Source organism: Colobus angolensis, unplaced genomic scaffold (genome assembly GCF_000951035.1).
Source record: "Colobus angolensis palliatus isolate OR3802 unplaced genomic scaffold, Cang.pa_1.0 Scaffold32, whole genome shotgun sequence".
Lineage (NCBI taxonomy): Eukaryota > Metazoa > Chordata > Mammalia > Primates > Cercopithecidae > Colobus > Colobus angolensis.
Window position 1 is genome coordinate 695,445 of NW_012116488.1, and position 14,769 is coordinate 710,213.

Genomic DNA, 14,769 nt, shown 5'->3' on the forward strand with positions numbered 1-14,769 from the left:
CACTCATTCATCCATCCATCCACCCACTCACTCATCCGTCTACCCATCCATCCACTCACTCATCCATCTACCCACTCACTCATCCATCCACCCACTCACTCATCCATCCATGCACCCACTCACTCATCCATCCATCCACCCATTCACTTATCCATCCATCCATCCATCCACCTACCCACCCATCCAACCACCCATCCACCCAGCCAGCAACCTATCCATCCACCCACCCACCCTCCTATCCATTCATCCTTCAATCTATCCACTCACCAACCTCTCCCATCCATCCACCTATTTATCAATCCACCCATTGACCCATCCATCCATCCACCCTCAACCTCTCCTATCCATCCACCTATTCATCTACCCACCCATCTATCTACCTACCCATCCACCCACCCACCCACCAACCTCTTCCATCCATCCATCTATCTACCTAGTCATCTACCCACCCATCTACCCATCCATTAACCCACCCAGCCACCCACCAACCTTTCCATCCATCCTTCCATCCACCCATCCAACCTCCACCCATCCATTCATCCATCCACTTATTCATCCATGCAGCTATCAACCTGTCAATCCATCCATCCAACCACTTACCCACCCAGCCATCCATCCACCCACCTACCCACCCAGCCATCCACCCATCCAGCAACCTATCCATTTACCCATCCACCCGCCCATTAATCCATCCACCTGCCCATCCATCCATCCACCCACTCATCCTCCCATCCATCCATCCATCCATCCATCCATCCATCCATCCATCCATCCATCCAGCTAGCCAGCCATCTGCAGTACCATCTATCCACTCAAGAAGGGAGCTCCCAGCCTGGTCCCTGCCCTCAGGGTGCTCTCACTCAAGAAAAGGCACCAGCACTCCGTGGATTGACCCAGGGGATATACTCTGAATGGGTTGCTCACCTGGCGATCTCCGCAATCTCTGCCGTCTGCACGATGAAACCAAAAGGGTCAGGTTCCTCCTCATCGTCGTCCGTGTCCCGGGGCCCGGGGGCCCGGGAACGAGCCCGACTGGAGCTGCCAGCCCTCGGGGTCTGAGTGGCTGTTGAGGTGTGGGAGCGTGTGTGTTTGGGGGAGCCGTGGCGGGAGCCGTACTCCTCCTCAGAGGTGGACGTGTAATCCGAGCCCTGCTGCCGGCGCCGCGTGTCTTGGTGAGTGAATTGGTTTCAGAAGCAAGAACAGAACAAAGCAGCACTCAGCACCCTGTGGCAGTCCCAGGGTCCCTGTGGGCGAGGGCTCAGTGCTGCAGGGCTGGGCAGCGTCGAGGCTGGTGCCCCCACCCAGTAGCCCTTCACTGAAACATCAACAGCTGCTGAGCTCCAGGGGCCACAAGGCCCCCACCAGCCCAGGGGCACATGCGGGGAAGGCAGCCTGGTGCTCCCAGGCCAGTGGCTGCGACCCGGGAGCAGTCTGCACCTGATTAGGTGGGAAACCCCCTTACGGTGGTGGGAAAGCAGTGCCTGGCAGACGCCAAAACAGAGTAAACCTCCCCACCAGGACTTGCTGCAGCCCAGGCTGGACCAGACAGACAGGCAAGGACCAGTCAGAGCCCGAGCAAGGCCACTGCAGCCCCTCCCTGCTGCCTGCTTCAGTCTGTCAGACCCAGTGCTTCAGGTTCCGCCCCTGCTGGGCGCAGTCCTAGCCTCCTCACCAGCCCCTGCTCTGAGAGCCCGGCAGCAGCTGCGCACCTGCACCGTAGGTGGGGGTGATGGCCAGCCGCATGCTTGGACCAAACATTACCAGTGCACCACGTGCGGTAGGGATGGCAGGCTCCACCAAGCAGGGGTGACCCTCGGCCCTAGCCCACCCCTTCCTCCAGCGAACCCTGCCTCAGCCTCCAGCCATGCGCAGGGCCTGCCCAGTGCAGCCAGCAGTTGGGGCGGGGCCATGGGAGGACCCTGGGAGTTGGGGAAGAGGCTCCACTGGGATCACGGGTGGGTAGGTGGGAGCACAGGGCAGAAGGCAGTAGCAGCAACACCTTGGCCTCAAACCAATCCACTCGCTGGACAGCTCGGCTCCCTTGGTGGGCGGGGTGGGCCCCGCGCTGCAGACGCGGATGTCTGGCCACCCCAGGTAGGAGGCCAGCTCTGGCGTCCACAGGGGACCATCCCTGCTTGCTGTGCCCATGGACATCTGGGGGGCGGGGCTCTGCTCACAGCCCTCCCTCCCTCCCTGGCCATGGGGCCTGCGGGCTCAGCAGGGTGTTAGAGCAGCTACCAGCAGGGGGCACAGGCGTACCTGGCACCCTTCACTGGGCCACAGTACTGCAGCAGAGATCCACGGGAGTGCCCTCCCCAGGCCTAGGGCCCCAGGCTCATGGGCAGATGGCATGGGGACCGCAAGGCACCAGGGGCCTGAGCCAGGAGTACAGAAGAGTGGGGAATGCCCACCCTGGGGGATGGAAGGCCCCCACCACGCCAGAGATGGTCAGGGTGTTCAACCCACATCAGAGCACTGCGGGCCCTGCCCCCAGCCCATGCACATGTGTGTGTGTACGTGAGTCCAGCAACACATCTACCCCAGCTTTGGGAACAAAGGCTCCTCTCGTGCCAGGACCAGGGGCCCACAGCCAACACTCAGCTGGCATCCAGGATGCTGCAGACCCACTGCTGCAGACCCAAAGCTCTGCCTTGGCCCTGGCCTCCCACCTGCCCTGGCACTCACTGGAGGTGTATCGAGCGCTGCCCGAGCGGGCCCTGCTGAAGGGCTGGCGGGGACCCGTGGTGGTGGCTGTGGTAGCAGCCTTCCTGGCGACAGCCCGTGCTTCGGCCATGGTGGGCTTGCGGTTGGCACAGCACAACTCCACACTGCGGCCAGAGAAGCTGGTGCGGGCAGGGGCTGCCTCGGGGTCACTAGTCCCTGTGAAGGAGCCAGCCCGCTTCCGGGGCATGGCCAGGATGTCCAAGCGCGACAGCTTCTTGGCCTGCTCAGCAGCTGGCCGGCCCACAGGCTCAGGGTTGCCCAGGGATCCCCGCTCACCATCCACGGCCTCAGTGTCTGAAGCGTCCCCCAGCCGGGCCCGCCGCAGCCGGGAGGCCCGTGTGGGGCGAGGGGTGGACAGGCTGTTGGAGCGGGTCAAGGCCTGCGGCCCCTTCTGGGAGCTAGCTGAGCTACGGCTCTGCTCCTCCCGGGCAGCGGGGGATGGCGGTGGGGCCGCTGGTTTCCGCCGAGACCCTAGCCGTCCTGCCCCGGTGGCCTCAGGGGTTTCGTGGTTGGAGGCCGTCACCTCTGAGCTGGGTGGGTGGGCGAGGACAGGGCTACGCTCCTCACTGGGCCAGTCCAAGGACCCTCGGGGCCTGTGGCCACGCCTTATGGCTGAGCGCCGTACTGGCTCTCCACGGCCCATGTCCGTCGGGCCAAGTGGGTGACACTGCCTCTCTGAGGGCTGCTCACGGGCACTGCTCAGAGCGGTGCCTCCTGGGTCCTGTGCAGCTGGCGGGGATGGCGACATCTCCTTCTGTGCCCGCAGGGGCTGCGAGGTTGTGGGGCTGGGCCCGCTCTTGCCACTGCGCAGGCTGACCGTGCTGGCAGTGTCCACGTCCGAGTCCCCAGACAGGGCATCCTCCGGCGGCCTTGGGGTGCTGCCCCCCTCACACTCGGCACCCACAGAACTGGAGAGCAGTCGGGCCTCCAGGGCCGCCAGGGCCGTCTCCGTCTCCTTCAAGATCAGGTGGGTGTCCTGGGAGTGGAAGTCCATGCGTGCAGCCCTGGTAGCAGCCAGGTCCTGTAGAAGTGGGTGGCTGGAGATATGGGGGGGCTTGCCAGGCGCTGGGGGACCACTGGCTGGCTCCTTAGTGAAGCTCTCTTGCCGGAGGAAGGGTGGGGCAGGGCCGTCAGGTTCTGGGGACCGTCCAGGCCGTAGCTGGATGACCATTCTCCCATTGGCACTGACATAGATGCCATCCCGTGCTGGGGGGCTGGGCTGGGCTGCCTGCCCTAGGCCCTCCCCATCCCCTGGAGCCGCAAGTGGTTTCCTAGGTAACACAGCATCCCCATTCTGGTCCCCAATGAAGAAAGAGGTGGGAGTTGGCTCCCCGGGGGCCCTTGGTGAGCACCGACCCCTGCTCCATGTGGGCCCCTCCTGGGGGCTCCTGCGTCTGCTGTCCTGTGGCTCCACCCCTGGCTCAGGGCCTCGGCCCCCGTCCGACCCACTGGCATCGCTGAGGCTGTCAGGGTCCAACTCCTCCTGGCCGAAGAGGTGGCCGGGCTGTTCACTGCCCAGCTCCGGTGGCCCAGGCCCACTCCTCCTGCTGCTCTCCGGGCCCGCAGGGCTGTCGGCCCTCTCACTGGGCAGCTGAGGGAGCCGTCGCCGCGTGCGCACAGGCAGGGACCCCTCCGGCTCCCCGCCTCTACGTCCCAGGCTGTCCTCTGTGGAGTACAAAGGCAGCTGCTTACAGGGCTGCTAGTCTGCAGGCCCTCCACGCACAGCCTCCACGCACAGGAAGAGGCAGCCTGTGTCCGTGGTCAGCGGCCTGAGCCCACTGCCCCCGGCCTGGCCCCTGACTCCCCTGCAGCACTGGAGCCACTTACCTGTGAGGCCCGGGTCTGAGTAGCTGTCAGCCAGGCTGGCCCAGCGGGACACCCACTTCTGACCCCCAGGGGAGCCTGGCACCGGGAGGCCCTGTGGAGAGGCGGGTGGGAGTGTTTCCACGTGCAAGCAAAACGGTGAGGAGCAGGGGGTGCCAGGCAACAAGAGGGGCACCCTCCTGACCTCGGAGCCCGTTTTGCCCAGGACCTCAAATCAACACTGGGTCTGACAGCGGATCCCTCCTCATGGAAGCCCCAGCCCACCCTCCAGGTGAGTGTGCCCCTCAGAGGAAAGTCCAGTCTCGCCCCATGAGGGGTCCACTGACCCCAGGCCCGGCTTGGACGCTGCCCTCTCCCTGCCGAGCCCCTCCTTGGGGTGGCCATCTGTGCTTGTACCTGGTGCTCCACCTGGGGGACCGCACCCAGTGGCCGGGAGGCAAACTCCTGCAGCAGTGCCATCCGCTGGGCCACGCCCCCATCACCAGACTCATCTCTGTCCCCTCTGATGACTGGGCGAAAGGTGGCCGAAGATGCCCTGGAGAGTTCAGGGGACTCCAACACCCCAAAGACCTGCCAAGAGGAAATGGTCCCAGGCACTGAGGGCCAGAGAAGGCCACTTCCCAACCCTCCACTGACATCGGCCACCCCCAGGCCATGGGGAGAGCAGGGACCTGGTTGGCCGGAGTGGCTGGTGGCCAGGACACACAGCCTGGCTGTCAGCGGGACATGCAGATGGGATATAGACCCAGCCCTGGGAAGGTGAGGGCAGGGCTGTGGGCAGCACCCCAGGCTCCCTCCTGCCCAGCTGGGCCAGAGGCAGGAGCCAGGGCTGGGTCGGAGCAGGACAACGTCCACCCACCTCCACCCCGTTCCCCACAAGGGCTCTCACTCGCCTCCGGGCCGCACCTGGTCGATCATCTTTCGGGCCTCCTCCACCTCCGTGTCCTGTGCCTCGGTCTCAATGGTGTATGTCCCTGCGTCACTGAGGCTGTCGTCCTCCTCCTGTTTCCGTGCCTTGGTCAGCTGGGGGTCGGTGGGGACGGGCGGTGGGGTCGGGGGGCCCACAGGGCTGGTCCCACGGGGTGTCAGGGGAGCAGGCAGCACGGGAGGAACCTTCTCAGGGCTGGGCCTGGCGGCCGGGGAGCTCTCCCGCAGACACTGGGCCATGAAGTCCTGGGCCAGGCGGGAACGGCGCCCCACGCTTCCGAAGGGGCGGGCAGGGGTTCGGGAGGCAGGCGAGGGGCTGCCCAGCCGTTCCTCCGTCTTCTCCCGCTTGAGCGAGCCAGCCCTCTGTGGCCCCGAGCTGCGGCCCCCCGCCTGGACTGGGGCTGGGATACTGGGGCGGTCCCTATCGGCTGGCGTCGGGCCACGGCGCTTGTCGGCCTTGGGGTCCCCAGACGGGGTGTGCGTGAAGGATTGGGAGCGCTTCTTTCGGGGCGTGTCCTCGTCAAAGAACTCGATGACAAAGGCCTGCTGGTTATGTAGTAGCTCCTGGGGGTCCCGCTTGATCTGCCTCTGCAGCCGCACCTGCTCCCCGCTGGCCTCCAAGGGCACCCCGGTGGCTGAGGCCGCCTTGGCCAGGGGGTCCTCTGAGTCACTCTGCGTGCCATCCTCGTGCTTGTGGCCTGGGGGGGACAGGGGACCCCACCTTGTCAGGCCAAGAGAAAGGAAACAGCGGTGGATCTCAGACAGCCCCATCACCCCACGCCTGAGCTGAGTTGACAGAGCACCCTAGCCCTCAGGGCGCCCCCACACAGGGCAGAGAAGTGCAACGGGAAGACACAGGACCGGACCCCTGATCAGGCAGGTGGCTCTCGGGCAATTAATTGAAAAACAGGAAGTCAACCCAGCTGAATGGGCCCCTCTGCATGGCAACGGTGCAGACGCAGCCACCGCCTGGTCCCCTGCCTGTCCCGGGACTGGCACGGCCGCCAGCTGGGCACTCACCCTTCAGGGTGCGGGTGTGGACAGGCAGGTCGCTCTTGGTGCTGTGGCGGTCATCCCCAGGGCCAACCCGGTGCAGCAGGCTCGGGTCATTCTGCACTAGCCAGTCGGCCACCTTGGTCTCAGCTGACACCATCTCGCCAGGCGTGGCCTCCTTGCCCGGGGGCCGCCGCTGGCGCAGGGAGAACTTGGTGATGTGGTCCTTGATCTTCATCTTGCCGGGGCTACAGTCATCAAACTCGATGGTGAAGGACGCGTGGCTCTGCACCACAGGGGCCGCTCCGACCCCACCTGCCTCTGCGTCCTTCGTGGGCATCTCGTGTGCCGACACCTCGGGGGGCTGTGATGGCTGCGGGGTCTCCTTGGTGGGAATCTCGAAGTAGCTCGGCTCCCGCCGGAACGAGCAGCCCTGAGGCTCAGCAGGGGCACGGAAGCCGTGGAGCTCCCCGTCCTGCTGCACTGGCCCCTTCGGACGCTCTGGTGTGGGAAGATGTCTTCAGACCCCGCCTCGGGGCAACCACCTGCTACCACCCTCCTCAGCCAGGACCATCAGCTCCACCCAAGAGGGGGAGAGAAGTCCCATGTCCCCTGGAGTGGGCTCCTCAAACCCAGGCCATCCCCTTCCCACACCACCCTCTGGGAGCCCTCAGGGTCTCACCAGCCTGGCCCCAGGACCAACCTGGGTAGGGCTCTCCCTGGCGCTGGGCGTCAGGCAGCGTGCTACCATCGTCCTCACCCCACCAGGAGGGCTGCCCGTACAGGGGCGTGCGGTAGGAGGCTGCCTCTGTGGAGGGAGCAAGAGTTCAGACCCTGTGTTGCTGGGGCCCCCAGTGTGAAAAGCAGAGAACTGGCACCCCAGGATAGGCTGGAGTCTGGGGCAGGCCCCAGCATCGCCTCCCAGCTTGGCCTTGTGGCAGCCCAGGGCCCTACCTCTGTGGGGAATGTTGACTACCTAGAGTTCCGAGGTGGCTCACTGGCCCCTCCCTGCCTGGCCCCACCCTCCCCCACAAGTGCTTAAAGGCTCCCTGCCTGCCTGGCCCCTCCTGCCTGCCTGGCCCCTCCTTCCTCCCCTCCATGTGCTCAAAGGCTCATCCCCTGGGGCATGGTGGGTGCCCCTCCAACGCCATCCTGCAACCATGCCCCAGTCTTTGACCCCAGAGCCCACTGAACAGAGGGCAGGAGGCCAGGGGGAGCCCACACCCGGGGCCAGCCACCTCCAAGGCTTGGTAAGTAGTTCAGGCCACAAATGGGTGGCCCTGGGAGTGGGCAGCCACTGCAGTCTACATGGTCCCTGTGGTGTTTTAGTTTGTTTGCCTTAATGACCAGAGTGAAATTGTATATTTCGATGGAATCTGACTTCTGACTCCCTCTGAGAAGCTGGCAGCCCAGCCCTTCCCGATGGCAGCAGTGAACAGCAGCAGCGTCCAGTGCCCTCAGGTCAGGGCGCTGGCCCTCATGCCCACAGTCTCCTTCCTGGGCCCTCCACTCAAGCTCTTTCCATACTTGCTGGAGCCCAGGGGGCCTCTGCATCATGACCACCAGCTGCTTACACTGCTGGGTGGACAGAGAGTCAGAGGCCGGTCACCTGTCAGGAACCATGTGCACACTGCACTGGGGATGCCTTATCCCTCCCTGGGAACTCACTCTCCACCCAGGGTCACACCCAGGGGCTGCTGAGGCAGGGGCATCTGCTACCAGGCAGTCTCCCCTCTGCTGCCGGCCCTGAACCCCTCCTTGGTCCTCAAAATGTGCTGCCCTCGCTCTAACGGAGCCAAGGAGCCAGGCTGCCCAGCTGGCTGCACCTGTCATAACCTCCGGGACGGCTCCGCACCGGCCGTCACCAGCTGCGTGTGTTTCACAGCCTGGACACCGACAGGTGCCCGGGGGAGCTCAGATGGCTTTCTGGAAAGCTTCCCAGTCCCTAGCAGTCTTCCATTCTGGGCGGGCCTGCATCCCAACCAGACGCCGGCAGCTGCGGCTGTACAACAGAGATGTGTGGGCTGGCGGCGGAACACGGCAGACGTGGGGCCAAAGCTGGGGGCGGCAGGGTGACCCTTCCTGGACCAAGGTGGGAGCGGGGGAAAGGGCGCCCGAATACATCTCTGTCTAACCAGAACTCAAGTCATACACTGGGGCCTCAGGCTTGGATCCCCCACCCCGACCCCTCCACACACGACCAGGCACTTTCTTACTCTCAGGTCCTTCTCCTCCCCTTGCGCCCACCGGACCAATGCAGACCCGGACCCTCGTGCAGCTGCCTTCCTCCCAGACTTCTGCCCACCCGCTGCACCGACTGCCGAAGGCACATATCAGGTCTCGTCAGAAACCACCAACCCCTGAACCCTGCTGGCTCGGTCTGCAGAATCGAGTCCAAATGCCTGATATTAGGGAGCATAGCCGCACCCCCCCATCCCCTGCCTGTCACCACTACGGACACAGGGTGCCCAGCTGGTGGCCCACCAACCCCACAAGAACTGTGGGCCCAAGGGGTGCAGGCGTGCACAGGTAGGTGTGCACAGGAGTGAGCAGTGTGGGTGTGCATGGATAGATCTGTATACAGCAGTGAGGGGTATGGGCATATATGGGTAGGGATGCACAGGGGTGAGTGGTGTGGGTGTGCATGAGTAGGGTGTGTATAACAAAGAAGGGTGCAGGCGTGCATGGGTGGGTGTGTACAGGAGTGAGCAGTGCAGGCATGCACAGGTAGGTATGCAATGGGTGAGGGGTGTGGGTGTGCAGGGGTGGGTGTGTACAGGAGTGAGGGGTGTGGGTGTGCAGGGGTGGGTGTGTACAGGAGTAAGGGGTGCAGGCATGCACAGGTAGGTGTGTGCAATGGGTAAGGAATGTGGGTGTGCAAGGGTAGGTGTGCACAATGGGTGAGGGGTGTGTACAGGGGTATGTGTGTGCAACGGATGAGCGTATGGGTGTGCACAGCATATGCATGCACAGGGGTGAGGGGTGCAGGGAGGCAGGTGCAGGGCAGAGGGCCTGGCAGTAGCCCTGTGTGCGCGTAAAATTGCTCCACACTGCCTGGGCCTACCTGTTACTGGTTTCCGGTCCCCCTTCTCCGGCCTGGGGTTCGAGGCCTCGCAGTACGGTGTGTGTTCCGGCAGTGCCTCGCTCCTCTTGGGTGCCAAGCCCTTCACGCTTACCTGCAGCTGGCTGGTGTACTTCTCGTGCTGTGGGCAGGCCAGGCAGGGTGAGGTATTGCGCCCAGTCTCAGGAGGACCCCACTGGGGTGGACCCAGCCTCTCCTCTCCATCCACAGGGCCCAGCTATGACTTTGCATGTCACAAGCTCTCCCTAACGCTCCCTAAAAGAGCAGACAGAGCCTCAGCCTGCCCAGGTCACACAGCTTGGGTCCAGCTCAAGCCTGGGGAGGGGCAGCTTCCAGGGGAAGCAGGGGCTTGCTTGGGTGGGGCAGGGCAGAGCAGGCCGCAATCATCAGAGTGGGGACCGTGGGGTGGGCAGCAGGGCCGCTTTTGCCATCAGACAGAACCTGGCTCCCTTAAGCCCTGCCCCTTGCAGGCTGGGGGACCCCATGCTGCTCAGAGATCATCTGAGGAGGGGGCTAAGCACCCTGGCCCCACAGGGCTCCTGGGGAGCTCTCAGCCCAGCCCTGAATCTGCACTCCACAACTCCCACATGAACAAGTCAGGGTGAGGAGACGCCCCCCCACCTAGCACCCCCGTGCCCCCACAGGGGCCCTGGCCGTGCATGTCCCCAGCACACGGGGGAAAGGGCACTCAAGGATGCCCACCCTTGAAGGCTGCCACCATCAGCCTCCAGCACCCTTCTTTCCTATCTCTGGCCACCCCCCGATGGCGGCCTCCTCAATATCTTGGGGGCAGCTTTTACCTCCCAAGGGGCTCTGACAGGGCGCCTGGCCAGCGTGGGCTGCGCGGGAGGAGATCGGAGAGACTGACAGGAACTGGAGGGCCTTGGTCATGCAGCGTAAAACCCTTACAAACCCTCAGCCTAAGACCTTCAGATTTCAGCCTGGGAGACCTCAGATCCCCTCACCCTGAGAAGCCATAAATCCTCTCAGCCTGAAGTGACCCCAAATCCTGCCACCTTGAAGGACTCAAATCCACTAACCTGGAGGGCACTTAATCCCCTGGGCATGAGACCCCAAAGCACCTCAGCTTCAGAGACCTCAAATCCCTTCACCCAGAGGAACGCCAAATCCTCTAACACGTAGATCCTCAAATCCCCCGAGCCTAAGGAGCCCTAAATATCTCACTCACAGAGAGACCAAATTTCCCCAGCCTCAGACCCTAAACACCGTATAGAGATTCTTAATCCCTTCAGCTTCAAAGACTCCAAATAACTGTAACGTCAGAGAATCCAAAGCCCCTTATGAGACCCCAAAGCTCCTTAACCCGAGAGACACTCCCAAAAAGATGCTGGGAGGCCCAGGGGCTCTATACCCTCCTGGCCCTCTGAACGCAGCCCTCTGCTCCCAGGGAGGCTCCTGGGCCCCGCCTCAGCCCCCTGTACTCTCCTGCAGGGTGACCCCAGCAGCTTCCTGGGCTCTGGCCACCCAGCTCACCCGATGAGCCGTTTGTTCTGTGAGCCAGAGCTAAACCCGCCGGCACCCAACGCTGCAGCTCACAAAGCCCAGCAGCTCCAGCAGGCTGACCATGCAGCCCGAATCCTCCCAGGCCCCTCCCAGAGCCCTGATCCTGCTGCATCCACAACAGTGACGCCTGCGTCCTGGTGCCCCCCACCATCTGTCACCGCAGCAGGCTGGGGGTAATGACTACCTTCCCACCTGCCAGACTGGGCCATCTGGCAGGGCAGGACAGGCTGGCCTGACTCATGGCACCCACAGCCTGAACGGGGTGCCCCAAAGGCCTGGGGAGTGATTGCTGGGGAGATGGCAGTGGGAGCACGGTAGGGAGGATGGGGGGCTGAGCCCTCGTGGCTGAGTCCCCCAGGCTTGGCCAGCACTAACCTTGAGCGCCTCCTCCGGGACTCGGTGCTGCACACGCTCCAGCACATACATGTTGGAATGTGGACACGTGTTAAGGCGAACACGCAGCAGAAGAGTCAGGAGCCCAGCGCTGAAGTCCACGCCCAGCAACAGGTGTGCCAGCTCAAGGGCCCATCGAGGCAGGCAGAGGAGGGGCCTCTTTCTCCCCGGGGAGGCACAGCCATGCCCACCCATGTGCTCAGACAGTCCCAAGGTCGGGCCAGGACTCGGGGCCCCAGGGAGTGGTCACCAGTTCCCCAGGCCCCACATGACCTCAGGCTGGGTGGGTGAGCAAGCAGCAGGTGCCTGTGGCCAGGGTGTCCACGGGGGGCCGGGCTGCAGGGACTAGTATTCCCTGGGGTGCCTGTCAGCAGGGGGAGCCCAGCCCTAGGGTCATCCTCCATGCTCTGTAACCCAGTGGCCCGAGCGGTGACAGCCCTGCTTCTGCAGTAACAGAGCGACCGTGGCCCTGGGGACTGAGGAGAAGCCCAGGAGGAGGGGCACTCGGGGGCAGGATATCGTAGCCGAAGCGGATGACGTCATTGAGCTTCAGCGTGACGTACTTCTGGTCCGGGATGCGCATGTCATTCACAAATGTCTGCAGGAAAACAGGTGGCAGGGTGCTGGGGCTGAGTGGGTGGGTGGCTGTGGGCAGGGCCGCAGGGGCACCAACTCTCTGGAACCCACGGCGAGCGATGGCCTGTGCAGAAGCTTGTCCTGAGACCCCCTCCCCAACCCTAGGATGGCTGCTGCAGACACCTCAGGCCACTAACTGCCCCGTCGACAGCCCTGAGGGCCAGGCCCCAGGATTCCTGCCTGAGAATGCAGCCTGGAAGTTAGAAGCCTGGATCTCCCTCAGGCGGTTCGGGCTCACCTCCTCCTGAACCCTGTCCTGTGCACAGGGCAGCAGTCCCACCTCAGCCCGCCCAACACATGGGCTCCACGGTGCCAGAGGGACCTGCTGCTGTCTTGGAGAAAGGAAGCACTGAGGCCTGGGGCCGGGCTCAGTCCCTCCCTGCCAGCTTGAGACTGCCCCAAGGGGACGGGGTCCAGAAGGAGCATAAAGGAAGGAGCTACTGCCCCTGTCCCCTCTGGAAGGGGCTGAGGCGGCTGGGGGCGGGTGACTTGGATGTCATCTCTGCTGAGGAGTGACCCCCTGGAGGGGTTTCCAGCCTGGACACCTCCCCGCTGCTCCCCTAGCCTCAGACCCCCTGGGCCTCGAGGCCTCCTGCTGGACACCTTCCAGGCCCTCTGAGCCCCATCTGCCCCAGGCCCTCCCTGGAGGGCTCACCACTAAGCCCCTCTCCACCATAAATTCCACAGCCACCAGCCGGGGCACCCAGGCACTGGGGCCCACCCACCACTGCAGGGACCGTGATGGAACCCTCCAGAACAGAAGTCTTTGAGCATCTTTGTGAAGTGGACTCCAAGAGATGCTTCCTCCCACACAGCCTTGCCCTGGCCCCAGCTCCCACCTTGGTCCCATAATGCCCTTGGGAACAGAAGAGGCAGGCCTGCCCTGGGGTGGCCCTTGGCCAAGGGTCTGACACCCCCCTCCAGGCTGCCTGCTGGCAGGGGTGTCAATGCTCCATTCCCACAGGCAGGTGGGAGGCAGGTCTGTGGGCATCACAGGCCTCAGAGGTAGCCAGCCATGCAGGGCCCAGGAGCACAGACCGGGCCGGTGCCATGCAACCTGGGCCAACAGCCTCAGGGACCCTCTCAAAGCCCATGTGGGTGACATAGCCCACACAGGCAGAGGAGCGGCCACTGCTGTGCAGCCATTCAGGGACAGCCACTTCATCAGACAGGCATGCTGCGGGAGGAGGGAGCTCAGGACAGACCCCAGCAGCCTGAGACCCCCTGGCCGGAGCTCCTTGAGGGGCTGCTGAGGGGCTGCTAGGGCCCCCCAGCTCAGGACTGCAGAGTGCAGTAAAAAAAAACTCCCAGGACAAGTTGGAGTCCGCCAAGCTCAGCAACAGACAGAGACATCCAGACAGGGACCTTGGGGACAGACACATGCCCCACAGAGAGGGGCCTCCATCCTTCCTGCCTACTTCTACCCCATACCCCATTCCTTTCACCTGACCCCCACCCTGCTCTTGGGCCAGGGCTGGAGGAGGGGCCAGGGCTGAGAGGGAGGGGCCAGGGCTGAGAGGGAGGGGCCAGGGCTGGGGGAGGGGCCAGAGCAGGGAGAGAGGGGACAGGGCTGAGAGGGAGGGGCCAGGGCTGAAGGGTAGGGCTGTTAAAAGGCCAGGTCAGGGCCTTTCACTTACCCCATTGAGGCTTCCCAGATCCTTCACCCAGTGCTCGTCCCTGTCCTGGTCATAGTTGATGACAGCATGCTGCTTGTCCACACTGCGGGACTGGGGAGACACACAGTCGGCCCTCAGGTGCTCCAGGCAAGGAAGTGACACCCAAGAGGCAGAGGCACCCCCGTCCCATCCCCCGCCCCAGCCCCTGCCCCCAGCACAACACCAGCAGTGGCCCCCAAGCCTCTGACCACAGAGGTGTGCCCACCCTGTCTCCAGAGCATGATTCCCCAAGATGCCAGGGCCATGTCCCCCACCCTCTGCTGCCACCCCAGGCCTCCCCCCATGACCGCCCTCCCTAGTGTTGCTCCCCATTGGGCTGTGGGAGTAGTGGGAGCCCTCTGGTCATCTGGCACCCACTGTTCCCTCCCAAGGTCAGGTGGCAGCAGCCAGGCTGGCAGTGAGGGGGGTTGTCCTCAGGAAGCTCTCCCCCACTCCTGGCCCAGCCCCACAGGGACACACACAACTCTCAGCCAGTGTCCACACCCTTGGTGCTCCCACCCCTCAGGCTGGTCACTCTCAGTCTGCCATGTGCAGGCCACCCTGGCAGCTGGCCATCACTGCCCCACCACCGGGCACTGTCCTGAAACACTGGTGTGGGGCCTCCCCCAGCAAGGGCTAGAAGCCCTCAGGGCAGGGCCTCCTTCCTCACTCAGGAGATCGCACAGCAGGGGCTAGCTGGGGGCACGGGCTCTGATGGCCCAGCTTGACTGTAGCCTCCACAGAGGCACCAGGGCAGGGAAGCTGCAGCAGGGTGGGGCTGGTGGTGGCCAGTAGGCCTGAGAGCCAGCCTCACGCTAGTGCCGCTGCCACCCAGGAATGGGCACTCGGAAGCCCTGGGTGCCTGGCTCAAGCCACGGTGGTGGCGCTGCAGTGGAGGACTGGCTGCGGAGGGGTTGGGGGGGAATGCAGTGGAGGACCGGGCGTGGAGGGGTTGGGGGGGACTGCAGTGGAGGACCGGGCGCGGAGGGGTTGGGGGGGGACTGCAGTGGA

At 64.0% G+C, this 14,769-nt stretch overlaps 1 protein-coding gene across 2 annotated transcripts in view; it reads right to left on the reverse strand.

Annotated features, from left to right (window-relative positions):
- The window catches only part of CEP170B (centrosomal protein 170B), a 27,844-nt gene that overhangs the window by 6,346 nt on the left and 6,729 nt on the right, over positions 1-14,769 (reverse strand). Inside the window, exons 2-12 of one of the 2 annotated variants that reach the window (XM_011951389.1) lie at positions 13,741-13,830; positions 11,987-12,065; positions 11,450-11,508; positions 9,533-9,671; positions 7,172-7,276; positions 6,496-6,969; positions 5,455-6,173; positions 4,945-5,118; positions 4,552-4,642; positions 2,686-4,389; positions 925-1,063 (exon numbers count right to left, since the gene is read on the reverse strand). In XM_011951389.1, the coding sequence (XP_011806779.1) occupies positions 925-1,063; positions 2,686-4,389; positions 4,552-4,642; positions 4,945-5,118; positions 5,455-6,173; positions 6,496-6,969; positions 7,172-7,276; positions 9,533-9,671; positions 11,450-11,508; positions 11,987-12,065; positions 13,741-13,830 (3,773 nt within the window). Of the gene's footprint in view, positions 1-924; positions 1,169-2,685; positions 4,390-4,551; positions 4,643-4,944; positions 5,119-5,454; positions 6,174-6,495; positions 6,970-7,171; positions 7,277-9,532; positions 9,672-11,449; positions 11,509-11,986; positions 12,066-13,740; positions 13,831-14,769 lie in introns of both variants that reach the window. The other variant, XM_011951388.1, reaches the window with a different exon arrangement.